This window comes from Ovis canadensis, chromosome 11, assembly GCF_042477335.2.
Source record: "Ovis canadensis isolate MfBH-ARS-UI-01 breed Bighorn chromosome 11, ARS-UI_OviCan_v2, whole genome shotgun sequence".
NCBI lineage: Eukaryota > Metazoa > Chordata > Mammalia > Artiodactyla > Bovidae > Ovis > Ovis canadensis.
Genome location: NC_091255.1, coordinates 49,392,446 through 49,416,216, shown reverse-complemented (window position 1 = coordinate 49,416,216; position 23,771 = coordinate 49,392,446). Strand labels below are relative to the sequence as shown.

The window sequence follows — 23,771 nt, the reverse complement described above, 5'->3', positions numbered from 1 at the left end:
AAGCCAGACATCAGACCAATTTTCTAACCTCATTTATCCATCTATTTTATCTTTTTAGGCAAAATCATAACCGCTCTCAGCTTCAGCTTCCTCTTGTATAAAATAGAGACAACACCCTCCCTATCTCAGCAGTGTGAGTAATAAAATGACAGCATCACAAATAGCACTGTAAACTGTAAACTGTGTGTGAATATATACATAAATATATATGTGTGAATATACTTTTGAATAGCAATGCCATATCCTATAGATAGATTAAAAAATAATTTTATATCATGTGTTAAACTGAAAGTGCAAGTTGCTCAGTCATGCCAATTCTTCATGACCCCAAGGACTATTAAATTCTCCAGGCCAGAATACTGGAGTGGGTAGCCGTTCCTTTCTAAAGGGGATCTTCCCAACCCAAGGATCGAACCCAGGTCTCTTGCATTGCAGGGGGATTCTTTAGTAGCTGAGTCACAAGGGAAGCACAAGAATACTGGGATGGGTAGCCTATCCCTTCTCCAGGGGATCTTCCCAACCCAGGAATTGAACCGGGGTCTCCTGCTTTGCAGGCAGATTCTTTACCAACTGAGCTATCAGGGAAGCCCATGAGCTATCATGTGTTAAAAGTCCCAATTAAATACTTTATTAGTTATATAAAATTCTACACACAGTAAATCCAAGGGAAACATTTTTTTTGAGAAGCAGAATCTAGCTTTCAAACACATGTTCACAGACCACTTCATAATTTTGAAGCAAGTATCATTTTCCAATCTGGTATATTCTTGTAAGAAAATTTTTACTCATAATCACTTCCTTTTCTATTGGCCAAACTTAGAGTAAACAAAACAGTGGAGATTAGTTCATATCTTGTGCTAAGAATTTCTGCAATGTGGTCTTCATATAGGCCTTCATTACAATGAATTTAAAAATTAAAAAAAAAATCCAGGATAACTTCCTGATGTTAGATTTAAATGTTAAAAAGAATAGCACCAATAAATTAGAAGATTCCTAAATCATTACACACTTCCAATTTCCTAGACAAAATATCTATGTACTTTCATTCTCCAAATAAAAGATTTTCTATAAACATACACACACATGCATTTCTTAAGTTGTGTTTTTATGTCTTTATTTATATGTGGTAACTTTTGAACACAAATCGTTTAACATGTTTTTTATTTTCATTTTGGTTGCTTGCAGTTTACAGCCCTATCATGGCATAATTTTATCTGAATTTATGCTGTTCTAGTTAATTAAAACTTTAAAACATGAATTTGAAAAGTATTAACTATGATTTTGTAATTTAAAATTCTTTTTCTAAACTTTGCAAACATTCTGTACAAACTAAATTAGTGCCGAGGAAAAAAGGAAAAATGCACGTCAAGTTGCTCAAGCTTCCTAAAAAGGTGAAAAAGTTTAATGAAACAAATGCTCATATGACCAACACCCATTTTCAGTTTCAACATAGCAAACCTCCTGTTTGTTCTTAAGGCTAATTCAAAACCAAACATATTGGGGCTGGTGATTACTTAAGATAATTTATGCAATCATACGCCGAAGATGCAAATTTGGCAAAAAGAAAATCAAGCAAGTAAGCAAAACTCTAACACACGTGGGACACACCCTCTCAGTATATAAAGGCCTGTCACTGTCCTTGGTACCAGGCACTCCCTGAGCTAAACAGCATCACCATGTCTGTTCGATACAGCTCAAGCAAGCAATACTCTTCCTCCCGCAGTGGACATGGAGGAGGAGGAGGATCATCCCTCAGAATTTCAAGCAGCAAAGGCTCTCTTGGTGGAGGATTTAGCTCAGGGGGGTTCAGTGGTGGCTCTTTTAGCCGTGGGAGCTCTGCTGGAGGCTGCTTGGGGGGCTCATCAATTGTCTATGGAGGAGGATTAGGAGGTGGCTTTGGTGGGGGCTATGGAAGTAACTTCGGTGGGAGCTATGGAGGAGGCAGCTTTGGAGGGGGCTATGGAGGAGGTAGCTTCGGAGGGGGCAGCTTTGGAGGGGGCAGCTTTGGAGGTGGTTTGGGTGGTGGATTTGGAGGAGATGGTGGCCTCATCTCTGGAAATGAAAAAATAACCATGCAGAATCTGAATGATCGCCTGGCTTCCTACCTGGACAAAGTTCGGGCTCTGGAAGAATCAAACTATGAGCTAGAAGTCAAAATCAAGGAGTGGTATGAAAAGCATGGCAATTCAAGCCAGCGAGAGCCTCGTGATTACAGCAAATACTACCAAACCATTGAGGATCTTAAAAATCAGGTAAGGGGCATTTTTTAAATATAACTTTAAGTCTCTTTTTGTGCATGTAATTCTGATAGATAATTTTTTAATCAACTACAATGTTCACTGTGTTTGACTACATTACTTTCTTGCTTCCCTGAGCAATCCAGTCTCTTCAAAGGTAAACAGCTGTGAGGGTACAGTCATTGCAATCTTCATCCAACATGTGTATTGTGTATCTTGTAGGATGAGGGGATTACTAAGAATTTTTAATGTTTTAATGAGTGTAAGAGTTCACAGTTAAAATACATTAGAAAATGTACAAACACAGGGACTGAAAGAATTATTCAGTGAATCAGAAAATATTATTCAAATTGATAACAACAGCAAATACTCACTACTGACACTGTAAGAAACATGAATTTTCCAGTATGAAAATGGAGTATTGCTTGCCTTGAGGGAATTTTTGAATTGCATTGTGTGTGGTTTATATTCACTTAGAATATATATTTAAAACAAGTTAAACCAAATACAAGTATGAGTCAGTCAAAAGTTAGCTAAAATACATGGAAATTACACAGGTGTAAGAGGACATGAATGCAGCTATATAACTCCAGTTAGTTTTCAGAAAGGGAGGATATAGAAATAGAAAAGTATGGAAACTTCAAGAGAACAAACGACTCAATCTTAAGTATATAGGTAAGACTTCAATGTCAGATTTAAAATAAAAAATTTCCCAAGACTTAGTAATAGAACACCACAGAAATGTGGTTCATCTCTGCCACTATAAAAGCTGTGTCTGTGTCTGATTTCTTTGTCTCTCCTTCCAGATCCTCAACCTGACAACAGACAATGCCAATATCCTGATTCAGGTTGATAATGCCAGGCTGGCAGCCGATGACTTCAGGATGAAGTAAGCTAAGCAAATGTGGTACAATACTGTCACAATAAATACATGAGATGTTTTTAACAATGTATGCCCACAAGAGCGTTTACATTTTCCTGAATTCATTCAAATTTAAACAATACTGGAGCTGTCAAGAGAAATTTTCAACCTCAGTATTACCTTTTCAGTTGAGTTCAGTTCAGTCGCTCAGTTGTGTCCGACTCTTTGTGACCCCATGAATTGCAGCACGCCAGGCCTCCCTGTCCATCACCAACTCCCGGAGTTCACTCAGATTCATGTCCATCGAGTCAGTGATGCCTTTTAGGCAATATTATAAGAAGATGCGCTTTAAAGTAAATGCAAAGTTTCTTCGCATTAAACCACTAATAATCCCTATGTTAATCAGAGTATGATAAATGTTGCCAAGATATAAAGTCAACTCTTTACTTGGTTTCTAAACAGTCCCCACCCAGGAATATCTCCCTGATATAAGTTATACCCAGTATTTGTATCATGCTTGTTCCAGGTATGAGAATGAGGTAACCCTGCGCCAGAGCGTGGAGGCCGACATCAATGGCCTGCGCAGGGTGCTGGACGAGCTGACCTTGACCAAGACCGACCTGGAGATGCAGATCGAGAGCTTGACCGAGGAGCTGGCGTACCTGAAGAAGAACCACGAAGAGGTAACATAAATAGTTATACTTCCCCCAGCCAAAAAGGGACTCAGGGTCATGAAGCAGTCATTAAATATTTCTGTTCCTCAAACAGGAAATGAGAGACCTTCAAAATGTATCCACTGGTGATGTGAATGTGGAAATGAACGCTGCCCCAGGTGTTGATCTCACTGAACTTCTGAATAACATGAGAAGCCAATATGAGCAACTTGCCGAGAAAAATCGCAGAGACGCTGAAGCATGGTTCAATGAAAAGGTAGTTCATCTTCTTTTGCAGCAAAGTCAATGGTGGTTTGGTTGTTAGTTCAGATTTTTCTCATCAGGTCCCCTGTTTTTAATATTCTAGAGCAAGGAACTCACTACGGAAATCAACAGTAACCTTGAGCAAGTATCGAGCCATAAATCTGAGATTACTGAGTTGAGACGCACTATTCAAGGCCTGGAGATTGAGCTACAGTCCCAACTAGCCCTAGTAAGTAAATAATTCTCTCGAGAAATAACATCACTTTATCATGCGTTTCATCCTCACATAAGAATAGGCAACATAAAAGAAAATGCAGAGTCGAGGGTAAAAAAGTAGAAATAAAATTGAAGCTTTTTGTTAATGGGAGAAAAGTATTATTGGCATTGATCGAAAAATGCTGAAATTGAAATATTATTAAACATAACACACAAATCTGTTCGTTTTCTTTATTCTTCTCATGAAATTATTAAACAAGCCTCACTGTACTTAAGTCAACAATGAAGTAGTTAAGTTACAATATATTCCTTCCTCTGCAGAAACAATCCCTGGAAGCCTCCTTGGCAGAGACAGAAGGTCGCTATTGTGTGCAGCTCTCTCAGATTCAGTCCCAGATCTCCGCTCTGGAAGAACAACTGCAACAGATTCGAGCGGAGACCGAGTGCCAGAATGCCGAGTACCAACAACTCCTGGATATTAAGATACGACTGGAGAATGAAATCCAAACCTACCGCAGCCTGCTAGAAGGAGAGGGAAGGTAAATTACAGAAAATGTTTAAATCATCCCACTTGCTTTTATTCAGTGTTCCAAGCCGCAAGGCTTTTCCCAAAACTCAAGGATGTGTCAGAGGATGGGAGAAAGTGGAAAGAGAGGAGGCAAAGTACACAAGGCCTATGCAACCAGCCTCAGTGTCCCAACGAATTTGACCCAAGAAAGATTCTTAGGCTTGGGTGCATATGTAACTGCTTTAAAAGAACGAGTTCATAATCGGCAGGGGTGATTTTCCTCAAAACACGTTTTGCCCAGGTTATAAAGTAACAATAACCTGGAAACAGACTCACAGCTTCCAACGTTAGAGCTAACGGAAATTAACATTTACTCTCCAAGTTCCGGCGGCGGCTCCTACGGCGGCGGGCGTTCCGGCGGCTATGGCGGAAGTTCCGGCGGCGGCAGCGGCGGCTACAGCGGCGGAAGTTCCAGCGGCGGCTACGGCGGGGGAAGTTCCAGCGGCGGCTACGGCGGCGGAAGCTCCAGCGGTGGCGGCCACGGAAGTAGTTCCGGCGGCGGCTACGGCGGCGGAAGCTCCAGCGGCGGTGGCCACGGAAGTAGTTCCGGTGGCGGCTACGGCGGCGGAACTTCCAGCGGAGGCCACAAGTCCACCACTTCAGGGTCCGTTGGAGAGTCCTCATCTAAGGGACCAAGGTCAGCAGAAACTAGCTGGGGTAATCAGAATTAGTTTTAACTTTTTGATGGGTTTTTTTGTTGCTGTTTTTTGGTTTTGCTTTTTTTAAGTTCTGTAACTTTTTTTTTAGAATTATTTTAAAAATTAAAATCTTATAAAATCTTTATTTGCTTTTTCCAACCGACTATAGTTGTTGACTCCAGTCTTGAGGGGAAAACGGTATTGTCTAAAATGCTGTAGCTTTTTGGTGTTTTTAAAAGTAGCTGTAAAGAAGTTTTCCTTTTTTCACTTTTGTGGGTTTTTTTTTTTTCATTTAGATATTTTGATATAGATATTTTGGGTAGTAAATATCTTTGATTTAGCTATTTTGCTCATTAATTAGTAAGGACCCAATAAAATTGTATTCTAAATTGTTGTTTTTATTGTAATTAACTTACAGATACTAACAAAACCAGAGTGATCAAGACAGTTATTGAGGAGTTGGCACCTGATGGTAGAGTCCTTTCATCTATGGTTGAATCGGAAACCAAGAAACACTACTATTAAGCCGCATTAAGAGGAAAGAGTCTCCCGTCACACAGGCCATTATGCATAGATGCATGAAAAAAAATCTCCAAGAAAACACTTCAGTCTTAATGGCCTATGGAAATAGGTCCACTCCTTGATCCTAAGGTGTCTAAACGGTGTTTTGTGGTTTCTGTATTTCTCCTTTTCACTTTACCGAAAAGTATTCTTTCATGGAAAAAAAGAAAAACTTTCTATTCTCATTTACTAATGAATTTCAATAAACTTTCTTACTGATGCAAACTATCCAATTTGGTCAGAGTTGTCTTTATTTGAAGTAGACAATTTTTAACATTAAAGATTAGTAAAGTATCATTTGAAGGTTGATTTATCCAGAAATTCTGAAGACAGGTTATCATTAGGATTTCTCTGAATCCGTTTTTTAATCTTATGGGTATGTTGGACCACTGTTAATAATCTCACTGAGGAAAAAGTCCATGAGTCACCAGTTACTCTTTCTTTAAGATACAAAAGTATGTTGACAGTTCCCAGTTCTCTGGCTTTGAATTAAGTCCTAGAAACTATGAAAAGTCTCATACCCCAAAGATTAAATTAATTGGAAATTTCACATTTTCTGACCACTTGCCTTCTCACATTTAGCTGTTCTTATTAATATTTTCTTCTCATTACTATGTTGTTTCTGCCCAATTGCTACACAGCCAAAGAGATAGCTTCCAACACTAACTAGCCGAGTAAAATCAAATCACCCTGACAAAATTATTTGGTGTCTATCAGACAAACAGGAGAAGCACTGTCAAGACATGGTAATACCAATTTAACCAAAAGGACACCTGTAAGTCTCTACTTTGACCAATTAGTACAGTGACAGCACTAAAGACCTGGTTCTTACAAGGTCAATGCAATCACACCCTTCAGTCAATAAGAACCCAACTGACATTACTCCGTGAGTATATGGGGTAGGTAAGGGTTGGATTTACTCTGTGACCCTAAGACTACCTTGTGTTCCCTGGTGGGTTCCTAGGTTATCCTTGTCCACCAAATAGCCTTTCTTAGTATCCTTACTGATTTGAGCTCCAGTTCTCCCAAGGACCTAAAACTGGCCACTTGATTGAGACTTCTGCTGGGTAAACCCCACACTCTATCCCAAACTGATCACTGAAACTGTGTTTTATTGTGAATGGACTTTGTTATAGTGAAAACGCCATGACCTCCCTGGCACCAAACATAACCACAGACGCTGCTTTAGTGCACATGACTTTCTATGTGTACTGGTCGCCCTTCTTGGGAGCCAGTCTGTTCAAGTCCCAAGATGCTGCCTTGCAATGCCCTGAAACAGGGATGGGTAAGGATTCTTTGAGAGGAGAAGGCGGCAACAGAGGATGACAGTTGTATGGCATCACTGACTCAATGGACATGAATTTGAGCAAACTCCAGGAGATAGTGAAGGACAGGGAAGACTGGTGTGCTGTAGTCCACGGGGTCACAAAGAGTTGAACATGACTTTTCAACTGAACAACAACTGTGTATATACTATTATTCAAAAAAACTCTCTTATTATTATCTAGCAAAATTAACCAAGTCCCTGGGACCTAGATTATTGTTCTTAATCTGAGTTGGCCATTCTCATTATTCTGAATAAGGGTTTTCATATTCAATAACATGGATTTGAGACAAATGCAAATACATTATTATGAAATAGTTATGTGCTCCAAGCCAGGATCTCAGCTGGTCAATTATTTATCTGGCTGGGTGGTGACCCAAACCTTCATTCCTAAAAAGTCTGAGTCATGGTGGTTCTGTCTTCTTATTTTTTCCATCTTCTAATATCTCTTTAAAGCATTTATATTTAATTTTCTTTATAAAGTAACTAGCTTATCTCTGATGGAAAACTACTTTCTTGATGGGTGTTGACTAATCTGATTGTGGTAATTATTTCTCGACACATGTATTAATACATCAAGTCATTACACTGGACACCTTAAACTTATACAGTACTGTCATATGATATCCCAGTAAAACAGACAAAAAAAAAACTACTTTCTTGACTGAACTCCAAAACTATAGTTTCATAAAGACAATGTATCTAAATAAACAATTTTATTTTAACAAGGACATTTGTTTTTGTAGTTTAAAAAGTTATTGTTGGCTATGTAGATCACTATTTTTACTACAAAGATTTATCATGTAGCTATTAATCAAAAATCCTGTACACATTCTTACAGATTCTAAAGTTGTTACAGAGTCCTGCTATTTAAGCAGGGAAGTGTCCACTGAGACTACCAGAGCCAATTTTGAGACTCATGTGGAATCACACTAAACAGCAAAAGCTTGTATCGCCAAAGATTCTGCTTTATGCTGCTAAAAGCCTTGGAACTTTGCACACTAACATTGATGTCCATAATGACTTGATATTTTGGGGGGGGTCTTGGAGAATAACTTTGTTATGGCCAGCATAGGGAAGCAGCTTGAGTTAGTTTAATTAAATAAGGTTCATCCAGCATTTCCCATCTAGATTGCATCTTAAGAGTGGAAATTAGGGAAAGAGCTCATTAGTAGTAATAGGCATGCATTTCAAAGTCAGTGATTCCTGGACTTCATATTCTGGCACTGGCATTTACAAATCATGTAAATTTTGGACAAGTTACTTTAACCATCCTAAGTCTCAGTTTTCTTATCTATACAGTAGGAATAATAATTACCTCATATGAGATTATTGTTTTCCCATTTGGGGATAATATGAGTTAATAAAAATGTGTGCTTAGTCGCTCAGTCATGCCCAGTTCTTTGCAACACCATGGACTGTAGCCCAACAGGATCCTCAGTCTATGGGGATTCTCCAGGCAAGAATAGTGGAGTGAGTTGCCATGTCCTCTAGGGGATCTTCCCAACCTGGGGATTGAACCTAGGTCTCCTGCATTGCAGGCTGATTCTTTACCATCTGAGTCACCAGGGAAGTTAATAAAGCCCTTAAAAAATGCCCACTGTACTGAAGAAAGAGTATTATGTTCATTTTCAAAGAAATATGCTTGTTGGCTAAATAACTGAGTTTCTCCAAAGATGGACAAGAGCATCACAATAAATTGTTAGAGTAGGTGATCACTAACATCGTCTACCGAGAGGTAGAGAACCAGGTCAGATTGCTGTCCTAGGGCTGCAAAACTAAATTCCAGTGTCACAAAGGGTTATGATTAATCCAGTTCTGGGAATGTGAAGTCTGATAAAATATAGCAAGAAGTTTGTGAAAGTAAGTGGGAAGGACCAGATGACCACCCCCAAAGATCTGAGATGGTTGACCACCCCTGAAAACTACAGCTGTGGTCAGCCTGATCACAATGCAAACTATCCAGGCTGTGTCCTCGGATGACACAGGGAAACAAATGATCACAACATATATAAAACCTGTCTGGAAACTAGGTACGGAGGATTTTTTTTTTTTGAAGGATACTTTTTGAACCAGGTTGTCCCACAGAAAAAGACATGCCAAAAGAAGAAGGACTCTTCGAGTCGTCATCTTGCTCCTTAGTCTCTAGATAAAAACACAAACACTGAGACTTCTCTGGTGGTCCAGTGGTTAAGAATCCTCCTGCCAGTGAAGAGGACTTGGGGTCATTCCCTGTTCTGGGAAGATCCCACATGTCGTAGAGCAGCAAAGCCTATGAACCACAACTACTGAAGTCCCCATGCCTAGAGTTCATGTGCTAAAACAAGAGAAGACACTGCAGTGAGAATCCTTTGCCCACAGCAAAGAATAGCCCCCAATTGTCACAACTAGAGAAAGCCTAAGCACAGCAATGAACACCCAGTGCAGCCAAAAATAAAACTAACTAATTAATTATTTTTTTAAAAAACCCAGAAACACCATCCTCATGCTAACATTGAGTTAAAAGGTCTTTCCAGCCTAACATCAGTTTGGAAAAGAAGAAATTGTTGTGAATTGGTATAAACATTGGATATTACCTCAGAGAACAATTGGGGTAGTGTTCTAAAAATAGTGTTGTCCAAGATTTTAGCAAAGAAAAAAAAAATCACATACTAAAGCTTTCAATTAATCTTTCCTATACAGAATAAGTTATCTAAGAAGAAATGCTAGAAAAGTATAAAGAAATGGGTTCGAAGGTTAGCTGAACCATGACCAAGCTAAAGAGCCCTTTAGAAGAGGAATTCTCATTAAAAGTTTTGACCTACTACTATGTGTTGGAATGCAAACTGGTGCGGCCGCTATGGAGAACAGTATGGAGGTTCCTCAAAAAACTAAAAATGGAATTGCCCTATGATCCAGCAACCCCACTCCTGGGCATATACCTAGACAAAACTATAATTCAAAAAGATACACGTACTCCTATGTTCACAGTGGTACTGTGGCACTATTCCACACAATGGAATAATAATCATTAAAAATAATAAAATAATGCCATTTGCAACCACAAAGATGGACCTACAGATTATCAAACTAATAGAGTCAGAAAGAGAAAGACAAATACCATATGATATCACTTATATGTACAATCTAAAATATGACACAAAATGAACATACCTACAAAGCGAAAACAAACTTACAGATATAGAGAACAGACGTGTGATTGCCAAGGGGGAGAGGCAGTGGGGGCGGAGAACTGGCAGTTTGGGATTAGCAGACACAAACTAGTTTACCTAGGATGGATAAGCAACAAGGCCATATTACATAGCACAGGATATTCAATATCCTGTGATAAACCACAATGGCAAAGACTATGAAAAGGATATATATGTATAACTGAGTCACTTTGCTATACAGCAGAAATTGTACGACATTGTAAACCAACTTTGGCCACCTGATGTGAAGAACTGACTCATTTGAAAAGACCCTGATGCTGGGAAAGGTTGAAGGCAAAAGGAGAAGGGGCCAACAGAGGATGAGGTGGTTGGATAGCATTACTGACTCCATGGACATAAGTTTGAGTAAGCTCCAGGAGTTGGTGATGGACAGGGAAGCCTGGCGTCCATGGGATCACAAAGAGTTGAACACAACTGAGCGACTGAATTGAACTGAACTGTAAACCAACTATGTTTCAATAAATTTATTTGTGTTGATCTATAGAGCCTCTGTAAGGTTTTGTGAAGTAAGAAATTTGAAGGGGAGACTAAAAGCAGAGGACTTCCCTGGTGGTTAAGACTCCCCGCTTTCAATGCAGGGGTTGTAGGTTTTGAACTTGTAAAGCTTGATATAAACATAAGGGGATTTTGTCTTTATATTCATCATGCTCTAGACTTTGAAAACATTAATGTTGAGGTAGGTTCTTGCTGTTGTGCTGTGTGTGTGCTCAGTCATGTCCAACTCTTTGCAGCCCCATGGACTATAGGTCACCAGGCTCCTCTGGCCATGGAATTTTCCAGGCAAGAATACTGGAGTGGGTTGCCATGCCCTCCTCCAGGGGGTATCTTCCCAACCCAGGGATCAAACCTGCATCTCTTGTGTCTCCTGCATTAGCAGGCGGATTCAGGGGTTTAATAATTTCCTGCCGAGGGCATGTATGATCCAGGTTGAAGTCAGCCCAAGAATATACATTTGCAGGTGAGCACTGCCCTCTGGTGGCAATAGAAAGGTAGGGGCAAGGGCAGTTAATGACATGGGCGCACCAGAGGTGATGCCAAGAAACCACTTATTTAAATTTATGCATTACTGGAGCCTATTATGCAGAGTGAAGTAAGCCAGAAAGAAAAACACCAATACAGTATACTAATGCATATATATGGAATTTAGAAAGATGGTAACGATAACCCTGTATGCGAGATAGCAAAAGAGACACAGATGTATAGCACAGTCTTTTGGACTCTGGGAGAGGGCAAGGGTGAGAAGATTTAGGAGAATGGCATTGAAACATGTATAATATCATATATGAAACGAATCACCAGTCTAGGTTCTATGCATGATACTGGATACTTGGGGCTGGTGCACTGAGACAACCCAGATGGATGGTACGGGGAGGGAGGAGGGAGGGGGGTTCAGGATGGGGAACACGTGTATACCTGTGGCGGATTCATGTTGATGTATGGCAAAACCAATACAATATTGTAAAGTAATTAACCTCCAATTAAGATAAATAAATTTATATTTTAAAAAATAAAACTGTTGTAAAGCAAAAAAAATTAATTTATGCATTAACAACAACAAAATCTTCCTCTTTTTTTTTTGCCACACATGTTCCTTCGGAAATATTTTCTTTACATATACCGAATGTGGACCTGTTATGCCAAAGTGAAAGTGAAAGTCGCTCAGTGGTGTCTGACTCTTTGTGACCCCGTGGACTATACAATCCATGGAATTCTCCAGGCCAGAATAATGGAGCCTTTCCCTTCTCTAGGGGATCTTCCCAACCCAGGGATTGAATCCAGGTCTCCGGCATTGCAGGCAGATTCTTTACCAACTGAGCTATCAGGAAAGCCCGTTACACCAATTATTTGTCTAATTATTATTACTTACAGTTCTCTGGGGGCTCAGATGGTAAAGAATCCGCCTGCAAGGTGAGAAACCCGTGTTTGATCCCTGGGTCAGGAAGATCCCCTGGAGAGGGAATGACTACCCACTCCAGTACTCTAGAGAAGTCCATGGACAGAGGAGCCTGGTAAACTACAGTTCATGAGGTTGCAAAGAGTTGGACACGACTGAGAGACATGAATTCAAATTCAGTGATCATGCAAGCAATGAAGAGAGTCACAATTCTTTATATATTTTACTATCCTAATTCTTTGTTATTTCAATCATTCAATAACTTAATTAAAAGATAATTTCACAACCTATACAGCATTTTAAGATTATTGATGGCAACATATAAAGCAGATATTCAGTAGAGTTATTACTTATATCTGAAATATGCTCACAAGACTCTCAAGGTCACCTAAAAATACGCCACATCTTCACTCGGCAGGTAGCTGGTAACACTGAGCAAATTGTTAAACACTTCTGGGCCTTACTTGCCTCATCTGTCAAATAAAAAGGCTGAAATCAGTGATATCTCAGGCCCTCTGGAGCTCTAAAAAGATCCTACAACTTTGCCCAGAAAATGCATTTAAAGGCCATGTTGATGCCAGCCTTGGTACCAGCTAACTAGGTTTCAGACTGCTTGTGCCAACAGAGTTCCAGGAGACACCCTGACTGTCTTGGTGGCAAAGCTACTTCATTTCTCTCTCTGCCACAGAACCGGACCGAGTCAAGCCCAACCAAGGCCCTCCTTCTCCTGTCCTCTCGTCTTCCTTCACCCCACTCTCCCACCAAAGCCTCAAGAGGAGGCTACTCAGGTCATTTCTTGCCCACCTCTGCTTCCGTCTCAGCTTGACCTCCCCAGACTGTCCACACCAGCATATAACACAACCACAACAATAAAGCTGTCCTTCGTTGACAGCTTTTCATTTACCGGGCATTGTACTGAGCCAAGTCTCCTTTAGTATATCAACAAAAAGGGATGGAAAATCTTTTCATCCACATTTTGACAACTCCCTAAACCTTTTCTGCAGGTTTCCTTGCAGAAGGGTTCAACTGAAAAGATTTTTTATAATATTACACTTAATGTGTCTTTCTCCCGAATTCGCCCAGGAACTTTTTCTATTGGAAACTGATCATTCATTTCCTCTCTCTACCTCCCAACCCTCTCCTTTCTCTCTCCTCTCCTCCACTTCCCTTCCACCTTTCTCCTCATCCCCTCCCAACTCCACTTCCACGTATCTAACATATGGACTTCAAGGCAGAATCCGTATTCTCTATATACCCAATGTCACATCCAGCTTCCTGTCATTTCATTCTTCAGCTAAAATTCTTTTGAGGCTGATGCTATCCAATTACCCCCCACCACATCCTGCCACCATCCAAGGACTTTGGCACCTGGTTCACAGTCCACTTCTCTTCATCTCCTGCCATCATGGGAGACTTCCTGGCTATATAGATGGCTTATCTAACACTCCAGTCGAATTCCTACTCCAAGACTTCAGCGTCAGTCCATTTCTAATCTCTTATTCCAGCGATTGTTGGGACCAGGCCCCATGGCTATTCACTACACTTTATCAAGATCTGGGGTTATATCTCAATTAGAATTCTAAATTCGGGCTTCCACTGTCCAACTTTAACCCACCATCCTTCATCTCTGTCAATCTCCTGCCCATTCCACCTGCTGTATATCCTCAAAAAAGTGCCCAATGACTCAATCTTTGTCTTTGCTCAGTGTATCTCTTCCTCTAGCCTTATTTTCTTCTTTACATATGGTCAATCACAGGTTCCCCAGGTGGCTGAGTAGTAAAGAATATACCTGCCAATGCAGGAGATGCAGGAGATGGGGGTTTGATCCCCGAGCCAGGAAGATTCCCCTGGAGGAAGAAATGGCAACCCACTCCAATATTCTTACCCGGAAAATCCCAAGAACAGAGGAGCCTGGTAGGTTACAGTCCATGGGGTCATAAAAGAGTTGGGACACAACTGAGCAGCACAAACTGTGGTCAATCACCTCAACTGTTTTCTCAAGAACACCAGAAACTTCTTTGCTATTTTTTCCTTCTTCTGAGCCTGTCTTCAAACCCCAAAGGCACATCAGCCAATCATCTCTCCTCCTACATGAAGATAACTTCCAAACATGCATTTAAATGTCATTACAAATGAGAGCTGGTCCTTCATTTCTTCCTGACAATCCTTTCACTTGTTGCTAGTCAGGCATTTTCCCCCATTCCAAGTACTTACTCTAAACATTCACACTTCCTATCTTCATATGAGACATTCCACCAACCCCTAAAACTCAGCTGGACCAAAGCTAATCCCAGTATCTGCCTCCTCCTATGTTTTCTATCTCCGTCAGTATTACAGGATTCCCAGCATCTGAAAGCAATTACCTAAGAGCTATCCCTAATTCTTATTCCTTATTCTCCAAATTCAATCAATGACCATATCCTTTCAACTTCTTTCCATCCGACTACCCTCATCATTTCCACCTGAACCATTGTCCTAGCCTTGTAACTGGCCTTATTTTTCATTTCAACCTGATTATGTTGCCCCCTGCTTTTTACTTATGAGTCATCCCAAAGTCTTTAATACAGACAGCTAAACATGATCCAGCCCCTATCTGGTCCTGACCATACATTTCTCAAAGATTGTAACTATGCATTTTTCATCTTTGCATTTATTTAGCATCACATCTTTATTTTTACACTTAGTATTGACTAACAAATGTAGTAGTTATTAAATAAAGGAATCAGTCAATATTTAAGTTATTGTTCAAGGTAACGAATAGATGTAATAATCACAGTAAGACAAGATAAGTTAGTAGGATCATATATTTTTTAAAACAACACAATGTTTCTTGCTGTGGTGGGATAAAATATGTGTTTCTGTAGCTAATGGTTCTTTATATCAATATATCTCTCTGGTAATTAAGACCCTGCTGTAGCTGATGGTACCCTATCACAAGCTTAGCTTTTAAAACTTTATAATAACCTGTGTCAAATAATAATGGTATATTCTTAGGGTCTAGATGAAAGTAAAGGATTACTCACCCAAAATTATAAGTTAAAATAATGAACTTAATATAGAATGAACCCTATTATATGTAAGATAACAAATATCCTGAAGCAACAACCCAGGATGGTAGACATTAATTTAGCCCCCCAAATCACCCAATTATACATAATTTCATGCTAATTTGAATGATGCCTTTTTTTTCCTTTTGGCATGTATAACTCAAATAGAGACACCCCCCACTGTGTATAAAAGCCCAAAGAAGCCATCAGCACACAATATTCTGTTCTCCTCTGAAGTTACGGCTATCCAGAGACAAGGTGACCCTTTCTCATACTGCCATGTCTCTCCGATTTTCTAGTGGGTCCAGGCATATTTGCCTACGGTCTGGAACTGAATCTCTCAGACCATCCAGTGGAGGCACAGGCTTTGCAGGTAGCAATGCTTGGGGTAACTCTGGTGCTGAACGTGGATTTTCCTACGCTTTGGGAGGCGGCTTGGGCAGTCTTCCTGGTGGGGACCATGCTGGTGGTATCCCGGGAAGTGGTACCTGTGCTGGCTTTGCTGGAAGTGAAGGGGGACTCTTCTCTGGGAATGAGAAGGTGACCATGCAGAATCTTAATGACCGCTTGGCATCCTACCTGGATAATGTGCGAGCTCTGGAGGAGGCAAATGCTGAACTAGAGAGAAAAATCAAGAGTTGGTATGAAAAACATGGTCCTGGATCTTGCCGTGGACTTGATCATGACTACGGCAGGTATCACTTAACAATCGAAGATCTTAAGAATAAGGTGAGAATTCACAAATTTGGAACTCCTCAAAGTATTTAAAACTAAGAATGATCTAGCAAAAGACATAGAAGTAGAACAGGAAATGCTTCAAATTGTTATGTATCATTTGTATCATATTTATTATCTATTTTGAAACATAATTCTTCCTAGTAGCTAAAAACAGGCACTTTGATTCATGAATGTCTATGCAACTTAAATGTTACTAGTTCCATTATTGCTTATTTTGAGATATATTCATTGATAAAGAAGTATTACAGTCTAAAAGTTATATGGAAAGAAGTAAAACCATATTTGTAATTTTTAAAAATAAAATTTTAAAACTTTTTGGTTATTACATAAGGAAGTGAGATTTTTTAATACCAAGGTTGATGGTGCAATGTTTTTTGTTTGTGTGCTTGTTTGTTTCCTGAAATAACAGGTTGTTAGAGCAGACTTACCGGTTGTGTTCTCCCTCCTGATTTCTTCCAGATCATCTCTTCCACTACGGCAAACGCTAATGTCATTCTGCAGATTGATAACGCCAGACTGGCTGCTGACGATTTCCGGCTAAAGTAGGATATAGAAAATAATCACACCTAGAACATGGTTCTAGTCCACTTAATGTGTTATATAAAATTTCAATTTCACCCCAAGTAGAATAAGCTATGGGCTTCCCAAGGGGCGCGAGTGGTAAAGAACCCGCCCGCCAGTGCAGAAGACATGAGAGACACAGGTCTGATCCCGACTGGAGAAGGGCATGACAACTCACTCTAGTGTTCTTGCCTGGAGAACCCGATTCGACAGAGGAGACTGGTGGGCTAAAGTCCGTAGAGTTGCATAAAGTCGGACACAACTGAAGTGGCTTAGCACACACGCACAGAACAAGCTATAACCTAAGAGATTAAAGGAAGTAACATGTGACAAAGATACAACAAAATGCAATACAAAGCCTGTTTTAAGATTACAATCAGCTAGACTCACATTTTTACATATTTATGACATTCTTGAGCCAAAATATCACTGTATTTCTAGGCCTGCCTAAAATAGTGCCAAGTGCAAAGTAAATGTAAATATTTGTTTTAATTGACCAATTTACAATTTTTACTTTTAACGTCAATAAAATCCTGAAAAGCCCTATTTCTACTTAATTGGGATATGCTATTGGAATTTGCATGACCAGATATTCATGCTGATTATTCTGTACAGAATTGTGTGAGAGGAGTGGAGGAGGACTTTCTTTTTATACATTTATAATATTTAGAGACCTGATTTCATTTCTAACTTTCACTTAAAAGCAGTTGAGCAGTTGAGTAAAGCAGGTTTTACTTTTTGGTCTCTTGAGCTAGTCTACTTGGTGCTGAGATTCACTGAATGTTTCCCAAGGTATGAAAATGAGCTCGCCCTTCACCAAAACACAGAGGCTGACATCAATGGCTTACGGCGAGTCCTGGATGAACTGACACTCTGCAGGACTGACCAGGAACTGCAGTATGAATCCCTGAGTGAAGAGATGACCTATCTCAAGAAGAACCATGAAGAGGTAGGGGAAGATTTAGCTCTAGTTATTTTAAATACTTGGGGGTGAAGACTAAATTACAATAGTAACTCATGCTCCTTATAATAATTCAAACAGTGCCAAGGCATATAAAACAAAGAATTCCATGTCTCCCGCTCTGCTCTTCTACTCTCCTCCCCCAAGGTAATACATGATTAACACGTTGATCTGTAACCTTCAATTTTCTGCCTGTCACAGCCTAACCTTAGGAAATTAATACATTACTTTTCTCTACCACATTCAAATCCAGGAATGTTCAAATCCCAGTCGTTTCAGGTACTAAGTATTTTGGGCAAATAGTTTAACCTCCCTGTGCCTCCATTTCCCAATCTAAACTAAGTCTGGCAATAGTACCTACTGGTTAGAGATGTTAATACCCCTAAACTGCTTTAGAACAATGTCTGGCATATAACAAGTGCTCAAGTGAGAGCTATTGTCCTTAAGGTGAGAGTTCCAAGAGGGCAGGGATTTTTATCTGTTTTTCCACTGCTCTAGTCCCATCAACAAGCACTCTCACTGACATTTAATCAAGAATTATATGCTTGATGCAAACTACTATACATAACATAAACAACAAGATCCTACTGTACCACACAGGAAACTATATCCAATATCTTTTTTTTTTTTTTTTTTTGCTGCACCTCATGGTATGTGAGCTCTTAGTTCTCCAACCAGGGGAATCCAACTCATGCCTTCTGCAATGGAAGCTGGGTCCTAACCACTGGACCACCAGGGAATTCCCTACATTCAATATCTTGTAATAACATTATCTATAATGGAAAAGAATCTGAAAATGAATAGATATACATATAAACGGATCGTTTTGCTGTACAGTTGAAACTAAAACAACATTGTAAATCAAGTATAATAAAATATGTTTTTTAAAAAATAAAGGAAAAAAGAATTTAAGAACTCTCTGATCTTTGTACCCACGTCTCATTTAAAAAGATAAAACACCTCTCTGGATGTTGTGCCGTTGGTTGTGGCTGTCTTAACAAATAACGAAGTAAATAGATGATTGGCATGACTACTGATCGAATAAGTCAACTTCAAAAAAAAAAAAATCATTCGTGCCTTAACTTAGACAGCTCGAATTTAAGTCACAAACTGAGACCACCTAAAAAAGGAACAAGAACGCAGGTGAGCACACACCGGCTTCAGGCCACAGTCAACGTCTCCCCGCAGGAAATGAAGGCTCTGCAGTGCGCCGCGGGAGGCAACGTGAACGTGGAGATGAACGCGGCGCCCGGCGTGGACCTCACGCTTCTGCTGAACAACATGCGGGCCGAGTACGAAGACCTGGCCGAGCAGAACCGCAGGGACGCTGAGGCCTGGTTCAACGAAAAGGTGAGGGATGCCCAGCCCAGCCCAGCCGGTACCCTCCCCCGCCACACCCTACCCCCACACCCGGCACCCTGCATGCTTCCACCCCACCCCCTCACCCCCTCACCCCCCCCCCCCCGGCCACGCACCCACCCACCCCCTGGCAAGCTCAGACCCGCTAACTCCCGGGCGCCCGGCCTTGCAGAGCGCCAGCCTGCAGCAGCAGATCTCTGACGACGCGGGCGCGGCCTCCTCCGCCCAGGGCGAGCTCACGGAAATGAAGCGCACGGTGCAGACCCTGGACATAGAGCTGCAGTCCCTCCTGGCGACGGTAGGTGAGAGCGCAGGTCAGCGACGCTAAAAAGTCTAACTGAAATTCTTCCCAGTCCCCCGGTTACAACTTCACCTCCAAATACGTAGTGGAGAGAGGAGGACAGACAGACCCCGAGTCGCTCAGAGAGACAGATGGCACCGCTTCCTCCCTGAGGTCTCTGAAGTTTCCTTCCCGCCCACGCTCAGCGCCCACTCCCCGAAATTGGTCCTTTCTTCAGCTGGATGCAGAGCAGACGGCAGCAGCATTGATCCACCTGCCAATCAAGTGGCAAGCTTATGTCAGGCTGTCAGGCAAAGCAGAGCTGGTGTCACCAGCATCTCCTAATATTGCTGAAGTCCTGTTAAAGGCCACACTGTGCTTTCCACCAGGCAAAGAAGGGGACACATTTCACATAAGGACTGTTAGCCTCTTCAGCCTCAGGGCATCCAGGGGAGACCTCCCAACCTGACACATCCCAAAAGGCTTGGCATTCAGCCCTCTCTGGCACTTAATTGCCAATTATTTCAAATGTTTCCATGGACATAGCCCAGGATGAAAATGGCTTCTCTTCTCCAGTGTCTGCTGGCAGCATTCAAAAGGCTTGGTTTTGAGAATTATGGCACATGTGGTGGTCTAAGGGTTCCTATCCTCATCAGAGTTTCCATGCCCCCTGAGGACACCAGCTTGACACAAAGAGCCACTTTTATACACATGAGAGCAGTAAGCAGAGAAGGAAAAGATACTCAAAACACAGGAGGACTGATTTGATGTAGACACCCTAAAAAAGGGCAGGGCTTTCTTACCGTATCGTATTTAGATTAGAAACTTTACCACTCACTAACCCCATCTGAACAAGTGTGCCCCTCTCCTCCTTCACCTTCATCACCACTGCTGGCTGGTACCCAAGACCCTCCTCCCTTCCATTTTGGGCCCCTGGAACCCTCCTCTCTTCCCCATTCCCTTCTTTCCGGCAACTAGAACCTGAGGACCTATCCTGCTGCCATGCTCCTGAACACAGATCCTCCCTCTCGTTTTGGAGCTGCGCTGAAGGAAATAAATTCCTAAGTTCCCAGGGCAGAATTTTAAGCACTGTCACAGAGAAGTGATGATATTAGAAAGTAGCTAGATTCTGTGCAGTATTAGAAAGTAGCTAGATTCCGTGCAGCCAGTAGTCCTGTAGTTTGGGCTCATGAAATAATCCACAAAAAAGCCCATCTTAACTTCCAGCATAACCAAATAATAGAATAAGGGTAGCATGGAACCTATCTTCCATTCCTGAGATTCTTTTGTGGTCAGATGACTTCTGTAGTTTGGAACACAAACTGTGAACACGCTGGGAGTTGTCTAAATATAATATCTCAGTGTTTCACCGGCTTCCTGTAATGTACGAACTTTTAAGTTCATCCTGACCTGTCTCCTCATTTACAAGCCAACCTTTACAGTAGCAAGGTGTGAGACAGAGATGCTTATGGTCTGGTCTGATTTAGGACAGTGTTAACAATCTTAACAAGGAGTATCATATGAGAACACTTTATCAGGGAAATTCAAGTTTTGAACACCTGAGCATGCACCTCCCTGATATCTGCCACTTGTCGCCTCAGTGTCCTGTTACCATCCTGTTCACCTTCCACTTCTTTTCCCTGGAGAGCCCGGCCGCACCCATGTGATGTACTGGTCAGACTGTTTATCAAAGGCAGTGCTTCTTAGCTCCCTGAGACTCCTGTTTAATAATGAATCTTTTAGAACTCCCTCTTTATAATCCTAAAAATGGATAATATATTTAGCAATACACAAAAGATTTTTAAAACCAGTGTAATGCCATAACAGCAATCAAGAGGAAAAATAGAAGTTTTAAAATAATATATATTTAATATGTAAACACTTGGGCCCAACTACCCTGTAATGAAACAGACTGAGGCTTACACCTTCTTTTCATGGATAAGTTTCATTTTAAACAACATCAGATTGGGAGTTGGTCCACACAAGAATACAGAGAAAATGAAAGAGTGGAAGGAGGAGTGCGCACTGGGGTAATAACTAGTATCAAGAGACGTAATAACCACCCGGATGTGATACGATAATAGAAAGAGGAAAATTATATTAATTAAAGCAGAGATTACATGACAAGACAAATTACAGACTATGTAAGTGGAAATGAGGAGGTATAATATTCACAAGAGTAGAGCTGAAATAATGACCTGTCCTGGGTTATGAAATATATCTCTTGTCTTGAAATCCCGCCCGTGTGAGAGCATTCGCACAATCTCAAGTGCTTATTAAAAGGCCTTTGACTGATGACAGAAAATCAAGAATGAATTAGAAAAAGAAACAGCAGCACAAAAAGCATTGGAACAGCGGTGGGGTAGATCTTTGGAGACAGTAGCAGAATAAGATTGAAAAACAACAGGCAACTCAATACGATCTCAAAATAAAATGGAAAGATTTCAAAATAAGATTGATTTCTTATTATGGTACCCCCCAAACATGTTTTCATATAAAGATTGATTGTTATATGAAATAATATCTAAATATGTGAATGTCTGCTGGAATAATCATAAACCCGTGGGTCAGGTATCTCATGCCAGGACATCCATCGGGCCTGCCCCCCCCCCCCACCCAGTAAACGCCAGTCACTTCCCCTTTCTCTCCACCTCCTGTTTAACTGTGACAAGTGCCTCAGATTTCCAAAGCTCACCTAGGGAGCAGTACTGCCCTTGGCTGAGAAACACTAGCCCACGTGTCCTCCAAGTGGCCCTCCTTCATCCCTTGTTGTGACATCTTTTATGTCCTCAGAAACACTCCCTGGAGTGCTCCTTGACAGAGACGGAGGGCAACTACTGTGCACAGCTGGCCCAGATCCAGGCTCAGATCGGGGCCCTGGAGGAGCAGCTGCACCAGGTCAGGACCGAGACCGAGGGCCAGAAACTGGAGTATGAACAGCTCCTGGACATCAAGGTCCACCTGGAAAAAGAAATCGAGACCTACTGCCGCCTGATCGATGGAGACAGAAAGTAAGTGATGCCATCAGAAAATTCAGTTTTACCATTTCAAGCCACAACCGTAGACAGTCATTCCCTTCCATGCCTCCGAGCCTCCCCTCTTCCTTCCCACTGCAGAAAAGCATGGCCATCTCTTGCCTCAACTGTCCCCTCTTCCATACTTTGTACATCACAGTTGCATCTTCGTCTGCCCTGGGTGATCCCAGGCATCCCTGCAGAAGTCTCCATTTGTTATTCTTTTAATCCTTGTGGGTTTCAAGCTTTATGCACCTTTCAGTTCATACCTAACATCACTGCTGTCCTGAAATAAATGTACTCTTTACAACCCCCCAAGATCTATATGTAAAATGTATACTTTTTCCTTGAGTTTTAAATTCTTGGGCTTTAAACAAAAATCAAATGTAGATTTAGATAACTAAAAATTTTAATATTTTCCTCTATAGAAAATGAAAATCTGTTTGGGGCCTACAAAGTTTACTTGCATTCATGTTCTTCCCATGACTCAGTGAATATTTATGAAGTGATGAACAAATATTACAGAATAAACTGGATTTTTTTTAACAGCTCATGCTCTAAATCAAAGGGCTTTGAATCAGGGAGCCCAGGAAATTCATCTAAAGGTAATAAAATCTAGTTTTCCTTCTATTTCAGCAAATATTTTTACATTAATGACAATCATACACTATGGCAACAGCCTGTCTATATTTGAGTAATTTTAACTAACATGCTCTGAACTTATTCTGTTGAGTGGATACAACTATCCCAAATAGTTATTATAAACCAATACTTAACTCCCTCAATAAAAATGGACATAATATATTATGACAGTGGAATTCTTTGTCATGTAATATTTTAAGTTGAATATGTGTATTGCATATGTTTTATTTCTAGATTTATCCAGAACCACGCTGGTAAAGACGGTGGTTGAAGAGATAGATCAGCGTGGTAAAGTTCTTTCATCGAGGGTTCAGTCCATTGAAGAAAAGACGTCTAAAATGACCAATGGCAAGACAGAACAAAGGGTTCCTTTCTAGCTGTCACTTTTGAGAAAAGAATCACTTGGGGAAAGATCCTGCAACACTTCGTTATTCTAAATATCAAGGAGATAGTAAAAACACTTTCTACCTTAAAGATTAGTTACTCACCAATAAAAAAATAATCCTATTGTCCCAGTTACCTTTTATAGGAAGTTGGGTGTTTGTTTTCAAATAAATAAAAAAGTTGATGTGCGCTTATGTCCATTCACTCATGACAAATAAATAATTGAGAGTTATTTTTTTCCATGTCTAATTCATAGGGAAACATTTATGAAATATATTTTAACTGCCTTTTACCCTAGCTTTATATAATAGTCAATGCCACATGGCATTTAAATATTAAACATTCACTAGGCATAA

The 23,771-nt window shown here is 40.7% G+C and overlaps 2 protein-coding genes and 1 long non-coding RNA gene across 4 annotated transcripts in view; 2 read left to right on the top strand and 1 right to left on the bottom strand.

The window, feature by feature from the left end:
• The window catches only part of LOC138415201 (uncharacterized), a 26,575-nt gene extending 9,850 nt beyond the window's left edge, over positions 1–16,725 (bottom strand). The window contains exon 1 of the long non-coding RNA XR_011247155.1: positions 16,643–16,725. This is a non-coding gene — a long non-coding RNA (uncharacterized lncRNA). The remainder of the gene's footprint in view (positions 1–16,642) is intronic.
• On the top strand, positions 1,650–6,227 carry KRT10 (keratin 10). Of its 2 annotated transcripts, none has more exons than XM_069543441.1 (8): positions 1,650–2,252; positions 3,044–3,126; positions 3,626–3,782; positions 3,868–4,029; positions 4,120–4,245; positions 4,554–4,771; positions 5,123–5,437; positions 5,857–6,227. In XM_069543441.1, the coding sequence occupies exons 1-8, from the start codon at positions 1,677–1,679 to the stop codon at positions 5,861–5,863; spliced, it is 1,644 nt and encodes a 547-aa protein (XP_069399542.1). In that variant the 5' UTR covers positions 1,650–1,676; the 3' UTR covers positions 5,864–6,227. The 2 variants fall into 2 exon arrangements, with proteins under 2 accessions (XP_069399542.1, XP_069399543.1); XM_069543442.1 differs by having other exon boundaries at positions 1,652–2,252; positions 5,123–5,457.
• Positions 15,756–23,771, top strand: KRT28 (keratin 28). Its single transcript, XM_069543446.1, has 8 exons — positions 15,756–16,205; positions 16,674–16,756; positions 17,568–17,724; positions 18,925–19,086; positions 19,268–19,393; positions 22,169–22,386; positions 22,939–22,994; positions 23,266–23,771. The coding sequence occupies exons 1-8, from the start codon at positions 15,756–15,758 to the stop codon at positions 23,406–23,408; spliced, it is 1,395 nt and encodes a 464-aa protein (XP_069399547.1). The 3' UTR covers positions 23,409–23,771.

Coding starts and splice junctions, on each gene's coding strand:
- KRT10 (XM_069543442.1), top strand. CDS start 1,677: ATGTCTGTTCGATACAGCTCAAGCAAGCAATACTCTTCCTCCCGCAGT. Junction 3,783..3,867: donor TGAAGAAGAACCACGAAGAG/GTAACATAAATA, acceptor TTCCTCAAACAG/GAAATGAGAGACCTTCAAAA. Junction 4,246..4,553: donor TACAGTCCCAACTAGCCCTA/GTAAGTAAATAA, acceptor CTTCCTCTGCAG/AAACAATCCCTGGAAGCCTC.
- KRT28 (XM_069543446.1), top strand. CDS start 15,756: ATGTCTCTCCGATTTTCTAGTGGGTCCAGGCATATTTGCCTACGGTCT. Junction 16,206..16,673: donor TCGAAGATCTTAAGAATAAG/GTGAGAATTCAC, acceptor GATTTCTTCCAG/ATCATCTCTTCCACTACGGC. Junction 17,725..18,924: donor TCAAGAAGAACCATGAAGAG/GTAGGGGAAGAT, acceptor GTCTCCCCGCAG/GAAATGAAGGCTCTGCAGTG.